This window comes from Gavialis gangeticus, unplaced genomic scaffold (assembly GCF_001723915.1).
Source record: "Gavialis gangeticus isolate Ggan-Ray unplaced genomic scaffold, GavGan_comp1, whole genome shotgun sequence".
Taxonomy (NCBI): domain Eukaryota; kingdom Metazoa; phylum Chordata; order Crocodylia; family Gavialidae; genus Gavialis; species Gavialis gangeticus.
The window spans coordinates 30,093,988-30,113,862 of record NW_017729032.1 but is presented as its reverse complement, the minus strand read 5'-3'; the positions used below and the strand labels follow the sequence as shown (position 1 = coordinate 30,113,862).

Sequence of the window (19,875 nt, the reverse complement as noted above, 5' to 3'; positions counted from 1 at the left end):
CCTTAATATTTCTCCCTGAAAAAAAAAATCTTAAGAAACTTTTTATATGCTTTACAACAGGTACTGAAAGAAACATGGAGCTATCCACAAGCATTCAGATTACAATCACAAGAACTTATTTTAATTAAGCTCTGAAATGGAACTCAGTTCAATAGCCAGAGGTAAGTTTTCTTATTATTCCTACTTTTTGAATTCTGAAGGGTGATTATATATTTTCCCCAAAGAAGATGGACTGATTTGAAAGGATTGTCTTGAGTTTCAAAAATTAGCATCATGTTTGAGACTTATAATCAATTTAATATTTTTCACAATAATAAGATTACAATTGCTTGGAGAGTTTTAAAAATAATTTCCTTTTGCTAGAGAGCCTCTATACAACTGTATTTTATTAGCAGGGTTTCAGTAAAAGAAATACAAAGAAGGAAATACTGACATTGACAGTTTCATGCACCTCTGAAGAACGTCTAAAAGCAGATTTTTCTTGAGCCTCTATATATAAAATTCCTGGGATCACACAACCTATTAAGATAACCATGCAGAACTGTCCATAGATGTCAATGGCATCAGCTGCAGTTTTAAAAACAGGCCCATTTAGCTATCCAATAGTAGGTACACATTTAAGAAAAAAAAATTCTGTCTGATAATCTTATACATAACAGTCTTCTCCTTCCAAAGCCATGTTCAAATATAAAATTTACATTAGAATAAAGTGTATTCCAATAGGGTTTATTACAATAAATTCCTTAAGAATTGTGGAAAATCTCTGGTCAAATAACTGTAGCTAACTTTGGAATGGAAGGTAGTCATTTTTCAATGTGCAAAGCAACACTACATTTTAACATCAGAAAATGAAGATGTGGATGGAATGTCATTATATTTATAAATTTAGGACATGTTTATTATAAGTGTGCTATACTACACTGGCCGATCGGTTTAGACATCTTGCTATAACCCCAGAGATGCAAGTTTGAGCCTTGCTCTGGATTTGGGCTGAAGGCTGGCCCCAGCTGACTTTGTGATAAATGAATACTTGGTAATTCATGCTGAATAGTCAAAGATAGTTGGATCTGATGAAATAGCTCCTTTAACTCACTCCTATCCTGCTTGCTCCAGAAAATGCTGTATCCTTACCATAATGTGTGTTTAGTACTGCCCCAAGGTCAAGCCAGTCCATTTCCGGAAGGTCCCAGGCAGGGGGAAGGGGACTGCTTTTTTTTTTTCCTGGAGGAGCCTGCCCACCTCTCCCATGGTTGGGGGTGAGCTGCCAGTGGTGTCTGAGCCGTAGAGTGCCCTGTCCTTCCCTCTGCAGTGGTGGCACCCCCCAAGCACCCAGCTTGCTAGCACCCTGCCTGTGTTATTCATCACACTTAAAAACCCACCAATTAAGAATTCATTGTTTCAGATAAACCCGGGTCACGTGTACTAAAAGGTCTGTTGCTTATAACCAGATAGCCAAACCCATTCAAGCAATTAGAGCAAGCTGAGTGTAGTTAGGCCAGGGCCAGCTGGGAGCAATTTGGCTTGCCTGCGGCTCTGAACTTGGGCGCATTTCTAAGTAAAAGGCACTTGGAAGTGCTTAACAACAGAAATGTGTCTTGAGGGATACATACAGCCCCTGTAGCACTCCCCAGCTGTAATGCTTAAAACTTGCCGTGACTGTATGCAGCTGAAGCTTTCCAGTCATGGGGTACTGCGGCCGAGTGGAGGCTGCCTCTGGAGGGGTGTGGGGCAGTGAGGTCAAGCTACGGGTTCCCTGGATTTCCTTTGCCAGGATTCTGACTCTTCAGCACCAAATCTGCTCTGCTTCTCTTACCTCTCACAAGAGCAGAGAAGGAGAGGTGACTGGGGCTGAAGAGCCTGACACCAGCAGTGGTGGGTCCCCAATACTGGAATAGGCAAGACTAGAAAGTAGGAATCACTTAGCTTAAAAACTGTCTGTCCCACTCTCTGCCCATCCCCTGCAGGGAGGGTGGGGAGAGAGACCAGAGCTCTGTGGGATTCTGGAGGACCTATGAGTGGATTCTCCTCTGTACCTGTACACACGTAACAAGAACAGAAATATCTTGTTAATAAACAGGAACTCAGAATAATATCTTGCTTTAAAAGGTACTATTTTGGAAAGTTTCAGCTGCTTTTGGAAATGTTTCCAAGGGTAGGGTCCTTTCTGTCCACACTCTAACTATAAATAGTACCTTTTTAATTTGAGAGAAGCTGAAGAGCAAATAGCACAGCAGAACCACGTACCAGTGGATTGCAAATGCTGGTATTAAATTTGATATTTCAAAAATAAATGCACCTAAATCTAATGATAATGACATAACCTATAAAATACATGTATATGTAAATGAACTTTATATATTAACACTACAACTAATTTAAAGTGTAACAGAACCACAGTCAATGAATGCCTAAGTATCTGCTACATCAGCTGCTTCCTCTAAGTTGGTGTTCTTTCATTGGTCTTATTTGGATTGCTGTGTACAATCAATGGTACAAACCCAGCTTGATTGTTAATATTCTAGGAAAGACCATTGTGGACACAAGTACCATAAAAATATTGTTTACAGCCTAGCCTTTCAGAGAATTTGAACCAAGGTAACAATATTTAAAAATGCCAACCATCTGGAAAAGCAAGAAAAAAGTAGCAAATTAAGGAACAGTAAATAGTAATAAACATTCCCCATGAGATTTGTAAAAAGTATGTCCAAATTTCCAAAACAAGATTAATGATAATTACTTACAATGCAAGGGTTAGTGTTTTTCCCCCACAGATACGTGCATATATTTATATTGATATGTAACCATACTTACACTTCTATTTTTCAGACAGATTTGAATTTAATTTTATGCACTGCCCTCCTGCTAAATAAATCCAGTCATCTTATAACAAGCATTAAATCAAGAGACCAAAGAAGATAATTTATTGCCCAACTATTTTTTTTCACTTGTTTCTCCTTCCACAGCAAGTTTCACAGAAATTAAAGACACAATTTAAATTTGAATATAGATTTAGGAATACACCTTGGACAAAAATTATCTTTCCCTGTTCTACTGAACAAAATAGTTTCTCTTCTGAAATTAATACAATTTAAAAAAAAATCATTCCAAGTTAGTCAAATTAAAGTGTGAAATAGATTTTACGATCTAATTTAACTTTTTATAGATGGTACTTATTGTTTTTGAATCAAAATGATAGACCTCTTTCCACCAGATGATTTAGTTCTCAGACTGCAAAATAATTTTAAACTTGCATTCTGGTGTAAGTACACTATCTCAGGTATAAATGATGACTTTTTAGCAGTTTTGTAAAACTACTTATCAAATCAGACTATAGTTTTAATAGCTATTAAATATCTCACAAGGATCACTGAAATAAAAATATATTGACTCAAATATGTACATTTTAAAAGTATCACTACATTTTAATGCAACTTTTTGAATTACTGTAAATAACATGATGACCAAATGTAATCTAAAAAAAAACAGGCACATTTATCAGCTTCTCTTCTGTACATCAATTTTATTTTGGAAGAAATACTAGCTTTGAAACTATGACTATAATTCTATAGAGAAAGCAAGAAAGAAAAACAGATCTTTTGCACTTCTTCAAAGAACCTGAGTAAAAATTGTGATTGAAGTTTCAGGCATGAAAAATTTCTCTAAAAGTGAATAATAATATTACTATATTCCCATAACAGACCTGTGGGTTTTTAAAGGACACAAAATTGCAGTTTTTCTGTTGCTCTCACATGTTTATATTTATCATGTTTAATTTATGTTTGCACAAATTAAGAACACAGAGCTGGAATGGGCCTCCTAGGCCATTAAGTCTGATCCTCTGCCCTGACAGGCAACAATTTACCTAAGGTTTCTCCCAAAAAGCCAATGCACATCAAAATCAACACTTCAAATCCTCACACACAACTACAAGGCAAAATCAGAAACATCACAAAGACAAAGAAAATAGGGAAAAAAAGAGCACTATATATTGCCTGCCACTACAAGATTAGGAATCTGTTGGTTCATATATGCTCAGAAGATCCTATGAAGAGGACCATATGCCACACTAGAGAAGAAGGCTAAACCCTGCAACGTTCTTTCTAATCTAGTATCCAGGAAAGATTGCTTTCTGACTTCTATTCAGGAACCTCTGAGCTTTCTAAGTTTTACCAGGGATATCAGTTCATCCCAGTCAAAAAACATCAGTTTTGGCTGTGACCAGTGTCCCAGGGCTTCAGAGGAAGGCACGTGCCCTCTGCCTGGGCCCCAAAGCTAACAATATTCACAGGGGAAAAATGCCTTCTTGGTCCCTACAGACAACCATCAGAAGTCCTGAACCACAACTAGATACCTGTCATGCTACAGGGGAGTTACCTCTGTACCTCTAAACCATGTTGTGATCATGGCTTGGAAACTCCTACTGTAGTGAAATATACAAGGTACCTTGCAGCATTAAAAATGAATATTCTGATGTTAACTGAGTGCTCCATTATACCTGGATAGCAAGTGCTCGAGACACAAGACCTCTGAGATACTGTAAAGGGTCTTCTGGACCTTCCCACTTGTTCTGCCATGCGAGGGGACACTGAAACAAAAATATATTAAATGGATAAAAATGATCATTACTGTGCTGCAGTGTAACTATTTGAATTACATTAAATAATCTGAGGCTCAAATACAGTGTAAAAAGCTCAAGGGACTGGCTGGAGCACGCGATTAATAACTCTGTATTTTTGGTACTGATGCTTACCCCTTCCATGGTGGTCAGACTCTAAGGTGATGGAAGATATATAGGAAATTATAATACGTAACAGATAAATGTGACCTTGGGTAAATCACTTAGGAACATGATCTTTAAAACCTCTCAATACAGAACTACGGCTCACTCAAAAGTGATTCCACCCATGGAAGGCTTACAGAATTCTGGCGACCTTTTCATATATGTTTAAAAAAACAAAGCATTTGAAAATAAAAGTAATAATACCTGAATTTCTAGATTCTTAAGAACATTCATTAGTTTTCATTTTAAAGCTTAATTTAAAATGACCATCACATTTTATAGAAATGCAGATTTGCTTAAAGATAGAGATCCAATCCAACAAGCACTAAGGTAATGTTAAGGGTACAAATACTCCCCCTAGCTGTGTCCCTCTGAGCATGGGTGTTTGGTTCCATACGTACAACTAGCAGTGGGACATCTTGTGCCACCACTAGTTGTCCCTGGAAAACGCCTGTGGCATGCACCTTCTGGTGCACGGCAGGTTACCCTGGGTGGGGTAGGGGAGGCTGGGGTCAGCACTGGGCTGGCGTCAGCAGCCTTACCTGGGGTCCTGGAGGCCTCCTGGGCATGCAGCAGCAGTAATGCTATCATGCAGAGGCTGGCTGGCAGCCACAACGTGGCTCCAGGTAGTCAAGGCTCCAATTTTGAGTGGCATATGCTGCCCCCACGTGCAACACTCTGCTTTTTTTGCATGTTTTTTTTTTACCCTAGGATATCCAGGGGTTAGCCCTGCCCCCCGCCCCCTTGCAATGTGGAGAGCAGTTGAATGTGCGGTATGTGACGATGCAGATGTGTCTACGGCACCACATACTGCATGACCGTGCTCATCTGGACTCAGCCCCTGAGTTTAAATTACGTCCAGGATTGGGGCAATTGAGACTTCAATTACTGTGTCATCAGTTCCACTTCACTCTTCAAGGTGCCACTGATCATGGTGAGAATAGATAGTTTTTAGGAAAAAATGTGGAGGAAACAGGATTGCCAATTGTCCGTAATTTTACAGACAGTCTGTAAAAGAAAGGTTTAAAAATGCTTGCTCATACAGTCGGTAAAAAAAAGAACAAGGCTAAGAAGCCATGAGCTTGACTGAAACTCTATCATGGGAATGAGACTTGAGGCTAACGTTGATGGATAGACAGAGCAGTGCACCTATAGGGAACAGTCTCTCAAGACTTTGCAGCCCATGGGAGTGCCTCATTTCCCCAAGCCATGTGATGCCACTGCGCATGCCTGTGCTGCCTCTAATGGCTGGTCTCCTCAAAGGTAAAAAGGACTGGGCAGTGTGAGACACTAAGCAGGATAGGGAAGGGGTGGTGCGACACGGATGGAGCTGTAGAGTCTGGAGTGGAAAGAGGTGTTGGGTGGGGTCCATGCCAGAATGGGGGGAGTGGAAATGGCAGGGATAAGGTAGGGAAGGCAACACAGTGTGGGGTACAGTCAAGGGTGTCAGGGTGCGAGGTGAGTAGGGGGCAGCACAGCACTTGTGAGGTGGGGGCAGCACAATGTAAAAACATTTCTACAGCCAAGTAAGATTGTGCTAAAAGTTACATTAAACCCCTGAATTTGAATTTGTTACTGCTGTCCACGGCCTGGCAGCATGGGTTACATTTACATTAGGTAAAACATATATTAGTAAACATGTTTGGTTGTCATTAACAAGTTTGCAGATTTTCAGTAAAAAAAAATCTAGGATTGACAGCCCTGTGGAGAAACACTGTTGTAACTTAAGGCTTTCAACCTTCTTATTTTTAAGAAATATGTATAAAGCTTTGGAGAGGTTATTCTGAGATAACAGGCAGTGGAAAACACAGACAAAGTATGGGCAATATGATTTTCACTAAGTAGTAGAAAATGCATTTTCATACTATTCACTTATCTACCATCTGTCTACAAAAACTATCCATCTGAAGATGCCATTTATTTATAAATGATACTAATTTTAAAGGGTATATTACATTGATAATATTCAATACTATAGAAAACTTATACTTGATATATTATCAATTTCATGCTAATGCAATATATTCTTGAAACCGTTATAATCCAAGCATTTACAGTATCTGATGCTACTACTGAAATTTTAGTCCCTTTTCTATGTACAATACAACTACAACTTTGGTGAATGCCAAGTCTAGGTTTTAAAAATTAATTTTTATTGCCTAGTGTATGACCATGAGGAGCCAGAACAAAACAATTTAATGTACAATACATGAAATAAATCATTTGGAGGTGACACATATGCCAAGGTTTAGCTGGACAGGATTAAAATATACAAGCAATAGAGCTCTAAAAGTGGGGATCAGAACAGGTATGGCATGTTAGTCACAGTAGAACTAGACAGCACAGTTGGAATGAGTGACAGAAATAAGTGTTAGAATTATGCTGGCACTTTGGGCTCCACCTTGGAAGAATATAATTGTTGACTGTCAGTGAAGAGCATTGCCCTCTTCTAAGAGCTGGTGAATATATTGTGTTTTTATTCACAGTCTAATAAAATGAACTGTGCTGAAGTAGGCGGGTACAATGAGCAAGAACACTACCAGAGTGAACTGCCAAAAATGTTTTGTTCAGCGTATCATGATTCACTGAACTGACAGCTTTGAGAGCCATACTCAGTGCTCCAGCCCAGTTTCCCGTTTCTTTAAGGGATGGCCTTCTGATAAATTCAATTCCAGTATCAGTTGATCAAGGAATCAGATACAGTGAATCAGCACTTATATCAGACACAAGCCAAGTTGTGACTATTCATATCTTGAGCTACTCACTAGATCCTTGGGCTGGTATACAGAAGGGAAAAAACAGGAAAAGAAAATACCCATCCCTTGAATAGATGACTAAGGCACAGCTGACCTGAAAAAAGAGTCTTCTACTATGAGATGAAGCTGTTCATCAAGATATGTGATAGTATCTGGTCACCAGGAGAGCACTCATAAGACCTCCTCTTACATATATGGGTTTCAATAAACTGTGTTCTATTTAATAATTTGGATAATAAAACTTATTCTTAGGATGAGTTACTCTTTGAATTTATACAAACAGCATACATCTCATAGCTGAAGTAACGTGTTGAGCCTACAGGCATTCATTTCCCCAAGAAAGTCAACATACTGGCATTGTTAATGTAACAATAATTTAGTTAAGTGAAATTCCTGATTCACTTGACTGAAGCTTATTTAGAACATTAAAAGATGACTTCAAATGGAAAAAAACCCTGAAATAAAAGGTAGAAAAAAGTATATAATGTTGTGATTCTTGCTATCTCCTGCTTATTGACAGCTATGCAAGCCTTCTTTAGTTTGAGATGGCTTGATCTGTATTGAACAGCCAATGATGTGTATTGCATAAACAAAGAGTGCAGATTACTGCTGTTTACTCTAGTGAAACTAAAACCTTATGGAGCATCACAATAGAGAAAGGGGACAGCATTTTGTTTGAATATACATTTGTAGGGTATTGTATTAGTGAAATTAGATCCAGATTTCATTGTAGATACTGATTTAACTGGAAGTGAAAAGACAAAAAATAAATAATTACGACTGTCAATTGCAGTTAACGTGTGTGATTAATAAGTTAATCATTGTCCATGTTATTTTTTTTAATGGGTTAATCATGCATACAGTTTTGGAGCCCGCACCCAGGCACTCTGCCCAGCCGCTGTCACCGCCACGTCTGGGCTGCCCTGCAGGGCAGCAGTGACAGTGCAGAGGACCATAGGGCAGCCTGGGGGCAGGCTACGGGCAGCTGCAGCAGGGAGAGGAGGGTGCATGCAGACAGACAGAGACAGAAATAGGCAGCCGCAGCCTGCAGGCATCCAGGAACACAGCCCAGGAGCATGTGGAGCACCGCCCAGTAGGCAAGTCTGTGAAGGAGAGGGGGCACAGGGAAGGGAAGTGGGGGCAGAGTGAGGCTGCCATGGTGAGGGAGGGAGTGAGGCAGAGCAGAGGCAAGGGCAGGGTCTGGGGTGAATGGGGCCCTGGGCTCGGAGCAGGCCATGGGATGGAGCCACAGGTAGCTCATCCAGGAGCACGGGGGAACTCCTGCCACTGTGCGCACCCCAGGGGACTCACGGGGGGCACATGCCCCCTAGATTTGTGTGTGGGACAGAGGTGGGCTGCTGCTGCAGGCTGGGGATCTGCATCCCACTGCCTTTGCCCCAGGAGCAATGCGCTGGCTACACCGTGTCCCCTGCCTGCCCAGCAGCAGGAGACAGATAGCATGGCATTGCACATGTCCTGGGGCAATGGCAGCAGGGTGCAGAGTCCCAGCTTGCAGCACCAGGCTGCCTCTGCCCTGCACACAAATCCAGGGGCCACATGCCCCCTATGCCTCTCCTGGGGGTTCATACGGGGCGGGAACAGTCCCCGACCCTAAGGCCCTGGATGAGCCACCCATGGTTTCATCCCATGACGCCCCCAGCCCTGGGGCCCCATTCACCCCAGCACCTGCCCCTTCCTCTGCCTCACTTCCTCCCTTACTGTGGGGGCCTTGATCCACACCCCTGTGCCCCTTACCTCTCCCCAGGTCCCTTCCCCTCTACACGCTTACCTGCTGCACACTGTCTGTGTGTGTGGGTGTGCGTATGTCAGCCTTTCACTCCCAAGCCACAGCCCCCCAAACTCTGCTGCTGCCCCTCATTCCTAACCCACAGTACCCCACAACCTGCTAGGGTATGCAGGAACCCCCCCACCCTGGGCTCCAAATCCCACACATAAACCCACAGCCCCCTACTCTGTCATAAATTCCCCCCCACACGCATACACCCACCCTGAACCATACAAAGTATTTGCATAATTTTGAGTTTTTCTGCACGTTTGATCTTTTAGCTGTGTGATTAATGTGAATATTTTTTTAATCATTCAACTAATCATGATCAAATTTTTTAATTGTTTGACAGCCCTAAAAATAATGTTTTCAGGGCTAATATAAATAATTTGTCTGGTGAGGTTTTCTGGTATTTGATGTAGAAATATTACTCCAGAACTTAATTCTACTTAGCTTTGTATATTCTTGAGGGCTGCTTAAACAACATTTTTCTAAGTTTTCATGATGAACAATTATAGTCAAGTTATGGTACAAAATAGCAAGCTTTGTACCCTGCAGGATAGTTGGGTGGTTTGGCCATTTTGCTTTATATCTAAAGAAACCTTATCCCTCATGTCAAGAAAGTAACTGTATGTAGTCAGCACCCATCAGAACTCTTAAAAATGCCAGACTGACAGTACTAATATTTATTTATCCTCACAAAAAGTGCAACACAGCTAACCGGCAATCATGGTTTAATTGATTTCCATGAAGCCTCAACTCCAAGGTACAAAAAAGTAGTTCTATGCTGCTACTTTGGGCTCACTTCTGAAATTGCTACTTAGATTAACAATAGCAATTAGTGTTGCAGTTGTTAACAGCCTTCAGATGGTAAACATTTGCTATTCAAAATCTTGAACCAATGACCTTCTTTTGAAAGATTCCTATTTGATTAGGACTCTCCTGAATCCCTCTATTCTTTTTGTGACAATTTTAATGAAAAAGAATTAACACAAAACAAAAAGAAACCAGTAACAACTCTGCAAAAATGGTGTAACTGAAAAATGGATTAAAATTTTGGAGATTTTTGTTTAAACTTTAAGAATGATTCTTAAGGACCAGGGATTTTAAGATTAACGTACCTTTTGGTTTAGTAGAGCACTTGCTAGTCTTTGTACTTCAGAGCTCAACAGCGAGGTACCCCTGATGACTTTACTGAGAGCTGCAAGTGACTGATGGACACTTTGTACTAGGAGAATGGCATTGTATTGTTCAAGAATAATGAACGATAAGATTGGGGAACCTTGCCGCTCAGTGGGAGGAGACACCTTCTGATGAATCAGCTTGGAATTCTAAAAGAAAAATATATGATGTTAAAATTAATACACTCAGTGAAATGGCTCTGCCTTAAAAAATATAATCCACAGAGGAGATGGCTTGCCCTTACCAAAGTCAATTATGACACTTCCGCTGTTTTCAGTGATACAGGATAAGAAGTACGATGAAGGAATTGTACATGTTAAATTTCCCAGGTAACCAATTCAGTATAAAGTAAGTTTTCCTTTTTTTATTTTATTACTTCTAAAGTACTGGAAACTGCTATTTTTTCTTCATTTCATCAAACAAATTAAACAGATTTTATTATTTTGTGATACAATAGTGTCATAAAAATGTATGCTAAGTACAGTACACATACAGAGCAACAGACAGTGCTTGCCTAAAGAACACTAAAGAATAGGCTATATTGCTTGGCTGTGCTAGAATCATGTCTATGCAGAAAAACAGGACTAAATCTGAGATTCTCTTCTCTGCACTCATATGATCAGGACAGAGAAATCAAAAATATTGGTCTTCCTTAACATCCTTCCAGATCCAAGTGGTCCCACGCCCACGGTCTCCCTTTCAGAAGGAAATGTTTCTTGTCTGGTCTTAGGACAGTTGTAGGAAAGTTAGCATTAGCAACTCTTAATAGCTTATAAACCCAATATGAACAAGTAAACAGTTTTATTTTCCCTGTATCATTCAGTGTGAACATGAAGTGAGCACACCATACTTTCTTTTCTAATGATACAATCAAAACTATTCCCAAAAATGAAACTTTATGCAGCTATATATTAGCGATAGTAAGGTTAATAGTTAGGTTTATTTATGCACAAAGATGGTCAGGTTCATGGCTCTCATGTTTTGAGTCTGCAAATGCTGAATTTATGCCTTATGAAAATGGAACTTTCAGTTGTGTTTTCTAATGTAGAAACTATTTCTGGTGACCAAGAAGGGGTACTAATGTAAACTGTTCAAGCATTACAAGAGCAGTTGTTTGGCAAGAGTATTTAACATTATAGGAAACAAAAACCTGGAGGGATAAAAAAAGATGGAGGAAGCCTAAATAAAACTAGTAATTGCATACATGTATACCTTTTAAATTAAACTGAATATTCAACAGCAACACCTTCTTTCTTGGTACTGTGTTGTAGGTATCTTTAACAGAATATAATTGCATTTTGTAGAAAGACAGGGGACAGATTGGCTTCATAACTACCGGTTCTCAGAACTGAAGACAACATGCTCAAATTGACCAAGCCACTTGGAATGATTTTTTTCTGAGGTTTTGATTTTTAAAATATAAAAGATACTTATAAAATTCAGATCCAGGTCTCGGTGCAGACTTCAAATACCCTCAAAGTTCTCAGTACTGTACTTAAGGGTTTAATATAGCTGCATCACTAATGATGTTTCGCCTTGAATTATCTAAGAATGAGCAAACACAGCTGTTCTGAGGAAAGTGGGAAAACTGAAATTTAAATAAGCTATATTAGAAAATTATAGTGTATAAATCTGATTCACAGATTTTAGCAATACAAATCTTAAGCTATAGTTTTAAAGCAATTGGTCCTTCCCCTTCAACAATGAATGTTCTTAAATTTGTACAGCTTTCCTTAAGAATGATATGCAAAGCCATTAGTAGAAAATTGCTTGTGATATAATTTTCTAAGGATCTCATTTTTTCAAAATAATTCAATGAAATCAAGTTGCTAATGGATAATAAAACAGAAAATAGAACCAGAAAGAAGACAACATTATATATAAATCACCACTTTACGTCAGTCAGAATTTATCATTCAGTATTTAAGCATAGAAAAAGATGAGACGTTTAAACTGGATGGTACAACAAGTTAGCTCTAGAGGATGTGCTCTAATTTTCATGGCATTTGAGTACTAAGACTAGGGAATGAAATTAAGTTTATTGACTTTCTAAGATCACTTCTACACCATCTGAAAAGGTAGTTTCCATGTTGAAGTATGCTAAATAATTTCAGAAGATACACCAATCTTGCTACAATAGCAGCCCCAATGACTAATAGTGAATTTGTATGTATAGATCTTAAAACATTTTCCTGCTTATCGCTTACTTTGTACTGGAATGCAAATAATCAATCTACTAAATTACAGCAAAATATGCCTTGTTTTATGGAACAAGTCATACCAATAGAGTTACATTTCCATTTACTTTTCCTTTTGTGTGAAGATGAAGGAATGTTTCCAGCTTCCAGATTAAACAGGAAAGAGTTGCTAATATTTCTGATATTAGTTCTGCATTTAAATTGTGAATCTCTAAGGGTTAAAGTTATTCATATACTCAAATTTTCACTGTAATTTCAATCACTTTTCCAGCTTACATTCAAGTTATATAATGTCCAAATGCACTTATCATTTGGCTTCATGTAAAAGTTGTTGCCAATTTGTAATATTATTGTACATGCAGAGTACTGCACAAAAATATATTTTGGTAGCAACTGTTCTGAGATACTCAATTGAATTTTGAGGAAGAAGAACTTGTACTCAATTTTAAACAGATGATGAAAAACCCTTGTAAAATGTTTCCAATAAGCCACACGTCTCAAAATCTCTACGTGGCCAATTTGGAAAACATATTTGCCCATAACATTTTTCACTTTTCAATTACATGTTTGGTAATTTTGTAAAGCATCTGTTGTGACTCTGGTTTTATTGATCTAAGATTAAACCAATTTTGAATCCCTCACGTGGTATTCTGCTTTGCAGCACAGTAGGATGTCTCTGTCCATGTTGCTGCATCCTCTAAGGACATGTCTTCCACTTCCACTGCTTCGGGTTCACCAGTGGGCATGTCTACATGTGCATTTACTGCACAGTAACTTATTGTGCTGTAAGCAGCTTTTATGCCAGTGTCTACACGTGTCGATGTAATAGCACTATAATGCTGTGTATGGATTGACTTGGGATTAAAGTTTGTTCCAAGTCAGTCCACATAAACAGAGTTACTGCACAGTAGGGTTGTGCAAAATTTCGACGGCCTTTTCATTTCGACTTTGTTTCGACTCATTTCGCGGTCAAAACAGCAAAATCAAAATGAAACAAAGGCTGTCAAAATAGCCTTGAAACAAAACAAGGCTAGTTGAAATGTTTCAAAAGTTGAAACATTTTGACCATAGTGCTAGGGATGGGAAGTCAGTCCAACTGGGCTGACTTCCCATTCCTAGTGCAAGATCCGGCGGGGGGGGGGAAATCGCGTGGGGATAGGACGTCAGCCTAGCTGGGCTGCCTCACCATCCCCCATGCTAGATCGCGTGGGGGCACGAAAGCACCCCAGTTGGGCTACCACCATGCCAGAGTGCCGGGGGAGGGAAGGCAGCTCAGCTGGGCTTCCTCTCCATTCCCCACGCTAGATCGCATAGGGAGTGGAAAAGCAGCCCAGCTGGGCTGCCCACCATCCCCCCCGTGCTAGACTGTACAGGGAGCAGGGAAGCTGCTTAGCTGGGCTGACTTCCTGCCCCACACATGATTTAGCAAAACGGTCGAAAAAGGGTCAAAACAGAAACAGTTACTGTGCTGAATGGGCACATGTGTGTAGATGTGCACCCATGCTGCATGGTAGTTTTCAGTTAATGCACTATAACCTAAGTTACAGCACAGTAATGGTGCACATAATGACGTGCCCACTGAGCTGGAGAAACCAAATAGAAATCAGATAGCCTTTATTCACTTTTAGCTTGTCAGTCTCCCTGACACGGGAACTATGCCAGGGTATATACAAATCAAGACCTCTCTAGAAAACATACACTGTTACATATACACTCTTCTCTGAACCATCCTAATACGCAAATGTAACACAGTCTTTGGACCATTGAACATCCACATCACCAGAACTATGACCACTATTTAAAGGTAGCTCCACCATCAATGCAGTATGGAAGGAACATTTTCAAGAGCTCCTGAATCAAGGTTGTAATGCTAAAGACAATACCACTGAATATACCCCACAATACCTCATTAAGGACTGCCTTGCATGATCCATGATCAAGAGGCCTTGAAAACTATTAAGCAGATGAAAAACAACAAAGCACGTGGTCTTAATGGAATACCAGATGAAATTTATAAGCAGGGTACAAAAAGTTCTCTCATGAACTACACATTGTTATGAAAACCTGGAAACACAAATAGATTCCCATTGACCTGAAAGTCTATCTCCAAGAAAAGAGAGAGATTGGATTGCAGGAATTATTGTGGTAGTGTACTCTTATCCAGAGCTGGGAAGATCCTCAGCTGCATTCTCCTTGGTAGATTCAGTTTCCTCACTCAGGAGAGTCTATCTGAGTCCCAGTGTGGTTTTAGACCACTCAGAGGTACAGTGGATATGATCTTTGTTGCTGGATAGCCTCAAGAGAAGTGCTACAAGCAACACTGAGATCTTTAATCAACATCAGTACTTCACAAACACTGTGATGTACAGTATGGCACTGATCATTTCAAACAAACTTGCCTTGCTATGGAGACGGATAGGTGGGGACCTGTGCTGCACAGCCCTGACCCCGTGTGTCCTGCATCTGCTCCTGGCTCACCCGCTTAGGCTCAGCAGTGGCGGCATGGGACGGAAGCTGTTGCTCACTGCGGGGGTAAAGCAACCCCTCCCCCTTGCCACTGCTGGGCAGTTATTGGTGCAGCTGCCTAGAGCCTGCACCTGGCTACCCTGTGTCTCTGCCACCATCACCAGTGCCTCTGGGATGCCAAGCAGGACAGCGGTGGCAGCACAGAACAGACACAGGGCAGCCTGGCACAGACTCCAGGAGGCTGCAGTGAGAACTGCCTGGAAGTGGCAAGGGGGAGGGGCTGCTTTTTCCCATGCTGAGCAGCAGCTTCTGTCCCACACCACCACTGCTCAGCTTGGGTGGATGAGCCTGGAGCAGGCGTGGGGTGCCCAGGGTTAGGCCTATGCAGTGCAGGTCCCCACACACCCACAGTCCCCACACAAACCCCATTCCCAACCACCCCTGCACCCCACCCTGCAATATACAAGAGTAAGACCTCATTTTGAGCTATTATGCAATCACCTCTATATACACCACACAGACACAAATCAAGACAAAAATATTTTTAAAAATAAAATTAAAATATGTTTATGTCAATGTTTGAATTTTAGTATATCATTTGGGTTTTTTCGAGTTCCAAGATGGCAAACCCCCTTCCTGAAATGAGTCCTTCTGGAGGCACGGGGAGGGATTTTGAGTGGCAAAGGTTAGGAGTTTGGGGGTGGAACTTCCACACCCAATATGTTGATCAGAGGGTGGGGAACCTGTCAGGCGGGGCTTCCCTTGCAGCCCTCAACACCTCATCAAAACTCGTTAAGCAGCCCTCCACTGGAAATAATTGCCTACCCCAACATAAAGAATGCTTAGAGAACATGTCTACACCCTTAGTTTATCTAAATAGTGGTTTCCAAGACAAACAGATGTCAAGTGGTAATTTTCATTATGCTGACGAAGCATCAGCATGTCTATAAGGAATAGGTATCTTCAAGGCATTTATAGAAACATGCCTGGAGAAAAAAAAATCCCTTTGGGCTTGATTTTCAGGTTCTCATATTTCTAAGAAGATGATTTACAATTAATTTCAGTTTGGATATTAATTTTCATGGGTTTCTGATGTTTTTTGCTCCGGAAGTAAAGAGTGGTTAAGGTTTTTAAAAAGCTATGAATTTATCAAACATAACAGCATAGTGATCCAAATTCACATAAGATTTATCCTGAAAGAATCCTGCATTTTAACATTTGAAGATAGCTCATCAGCTATAATTTCCAACTATATATGATAACACCTGCTTTTCCTTCCTAAAAATATATATATATCTGTTCCTTACCATTCAAATCAAAGGTATTAACAAGCTTCAATGCCCCCAATGTTATCACAGTCAATATTCAAGAAACACACAGAGGAACATAAGAGTGAAGCATTTTTACTAAGTAAACCATAACATTTTGAATGAGACAAAAGAACAATGAAACAATATGAATTTGAACATAAGCCATTTGGATGGGAGATTTTTACATATATTTATTTGTCATAACTACATTTCTATGTAATTAACTGTTCTCCGTAAGTTTGTTAGAGATTGAAGATATATGGACGTTATTCGGAACAGTAACACAATTAGTGCTGCATTTCCCATTCCTAGATCTTTATTTAATGGTTCTGGAAAGATCTTATATTTTTTGTCCAGTGATGGGAAAATGTTTTTTAATTGCTTGCAGCTGTTACCGTTAATTATCTTCTTATATCTGCTGTGTAAAAGTGCTTTTAATGATGAAATTCTAAAGTTCAAAAACATCTAAACCATTTCTTTTAAGTGGTACTCTTCTACTTAATTTTTAAAGGGCATGAATAGATTGCTTTGACAGCTGTTTGTGATAGTTTAAGGCCCTTTCCACACTTTGAAATAGGTGGAAAAATATTTATTCCAAGATGGGACAAGAAGATGAGCTCTTTTCTCTTCCATTTCTCAGTACAAATAATAAACATAGATTTTGTTTAGATTATTTTGTAATCCAGAAGTGGCACTCATTGGTAAGGTAGACAGTTATATGACATACCAGACCAAACTTTTCAGGATAGTGACCTTCGGGGAAGGTCACCATAGATACTGGCTATGGACAGACATTACACATAAACTGGTTTAAGTGATCAGAAACTGGTTTAAACCTATAACAGAACAGATGTTCAGTGCACATAAACCAGTTTGAAAATGGCTGAAACTGGTTTGAGATAAACCTGGTTGAATGTAGTATTAGACTTAACTGATTTGGGTCAAACCATTTTATGCAATGTCTGTCCCAGACCCCTTTCTGGTTTAAGAAAAACCAGACACCCCCAGCATCCTGGCATGCTCTCTGGGCTGGGTGGGGCTCTCTGCTCCACAGCAGGGCTGGCCCCTCCCCTCTATTCCCTGGCTGCAGCTCCAGAGACTGTGATCTGCTTTCCACCTCCCCTCACCACTCCTTGCTAAGCAGGAATTCCCCCCTCCCCTCTGCCTTCCTGAGGAGGTGTCTGTGTCTTAGTTAGCAGACCACATGCTGGCTACTGTCTGTGTTGAATCAACAGTAGAATAAACAGGCAGAATCAACAAGTAGCCGGTAATGTCCTTCTGTTTTCTTAATTGGGAGATAATCTTTGAGTTAGGGGGTGATAAACACTGTTATTAATTCCCTGCTGAGCTAATCAGAGGGTCTTGCCAGGGCCTGGCCACACCCCCCTCAGCTCAGTGCTTTGGAAAGAAGGGAGAGCTGCTCTAGCGCCCCCTGGCTTCTGGCCTAAGCCACTGCAGGCATTTACCTGCATTTCTGGGATGTCTGTCCAGTTACAAAACTGATTTAGACTAGCGAGGTTAGACTAACCTGGAAAGATTGAATCAATTCAGGCTCAGGCTTCTTGAATGTCCATTCTTCACCATTGTGAACTCTCAGTACAATGCTGTGGCAAACAACAGGAGTATCAAGCAGAACTAGCAAAGTGATATTCCCTGTGTACAAAGTAGTGGGAAGACTCCTGCTAGACTACTGTATCCAGTTCTAGTGTCCATACTTCAAGAAGGATATGGAAATATCAAAAGGAACTCAAGAGATGACTACAAAAATGATTAAGCAGATTGAAGGATTGTCTCCTATGATGTGAGAATTTTAGAGCTCAACTAATTCAGCTCACAAGAAAAGGCTAAGATGCATCTTGATTACTTTGGACAGGTATTTGCAAATAGAATAATTGAATTACTGTGCTGTCCCGGCGCCACAGAGGTCATTTCTGATGTTACTGTGCAGTAGCGTCAGCATCACAGTTTGTGCCTGCCAATGCTACATCGCCATAGTGATGAGCTACATTGCCATAGCTTATTGCTAAAGTGACATAGCAGCTTGTATAGATGTGCCCAGAGGAACCTGTCTCCCTACCTTTCAGCCCACTGGCCTAATAGCTATGGCACTTGCTCAGGGAACAGGAGAAATGGATGTTGCCCTCTTATGGGTATTTAAAACCATGTCTTCTGCTTCCCAGAAAAGTATTATAAACACCAGGTCATAGGCTAGGCACTAGCCATAGAACCCTCCACTTCTACTGATGCTGGCATGCTGGGTAGCCAATAGGGAAAGATTTGGGATCACATTGGGAGAGAGGCAAGGTGGCTGATGTAAAAGCTGCCCTGGAAGGGAGGAGGACTTAGGGACCTGGAAGAAACTATCCCAATGCTGTCTGTCCATTTTATCCAGTGAACTGTAAATGAAAAATGCAGTGGGCCAGCTTTAAGGAGATGGCTGGTGAGCACTACCTCACCTGTGGCATAATGGTTAAAAGCACTCTGCTGTAGAAGACACTGGCTCAAATGCTTTCTGGGCGGGAGGACCTAGATCAGGGGTTGGCAACATTTTTGGGCTGAGTGTCAAAAACAGCCACAACCTGAACTTGTAAGGTGTTAGTGAGCTAGGGGTGGACGGCAGGGGAGCCGTGAGGGGCCCAATCCTTGTTGTGGCATTGCAGTCCTGGCTTCTTCTCCACCATCTGCCCTGAGACACATGGGCCAAACAAAATGCTAGGACATCTGGTCGTACGCTAGGAAATTTGGTTGTACGCTAGGAAATGTGGTCATCACACCAGATGACAAAGCCAACATATTTAACAATTTCTTTGCCTCCATTTTCCTGAATAGGGACCAGAACAGTCACCCCCCCTCTGAGCCCCCGTTAGAACCCAGGGGAGGTGCACCTAGGCCAAGGGTTAGTGAAGAACTAGTTAGGGAACTTCTGGAAGTACTGGATGTATTCAAATCAGCTGGTTCAGACAATCTCCACCCTTGAGTACTGAGGGAATTGGCTGAGGTCATCGCACGACCCCTGGCACGGTTGTATGAGCACTCGTGGTGCTCTGGTGTGGTGCCAGAGGACTGGAAGAGGGCCAGTGTGGTTTCCATCTTCAAAAAGGGGAGGAAGAGGGACCCAGGAAACTATAGGCCAGTTAGTATTACTTCAATCCTGGGCAAGCTTTTTGAGAAAATTATTCTGGCGCATATCCACGAGGGGCCAGCAGGGGAGATTATGCTTAGGGGCAATCAACACTTCATTAGCAGCAGGTCCTGTCAGACCAACCTGGTGGCCTTCTACGATTAGGTTACCAAATCCTTAGATGCAGGGGTAGCAGTGGACATAGTCTTCCTGGACTTTGGGAAGGCCTTCGACAATGTCTCTCACCCCGTTCTCATTAAGAAACTGGGGGACTGT

The 19,875-nt window shown here is 41.0% G+C and overlaps 1 protein-coding gene across 1 annotated transcript in view; it reads right to left on the bottom strand.

Annotated features, from left to right (window-relative positions):
• DYNC2H1 (dynein cytoplasmic 2 heavy chain 1) overlaps window positions 1–19,875 on the bottom strand; it is a 601,360-nt gene that overhangs the window by 109,756 nt on the left and 471,729 nt on the right. Inside the window, exons 84-85 of the mRNA XM_019524237.1 lie at window positions 10,444–10,653; window positions 4,496–4,585 (exon numbers count right to left, since the gene is read on the bottom strand). Coding sequence (XP_019379782.1) covers window positions 4,496–4,585; window positions 10,444–10,653 — 300 coding nt within the window. The remainder of the gene's footprint in view (window positions 1–4,495; window positions 4,586–10,443; window positions 10,654–19,875) is intronic.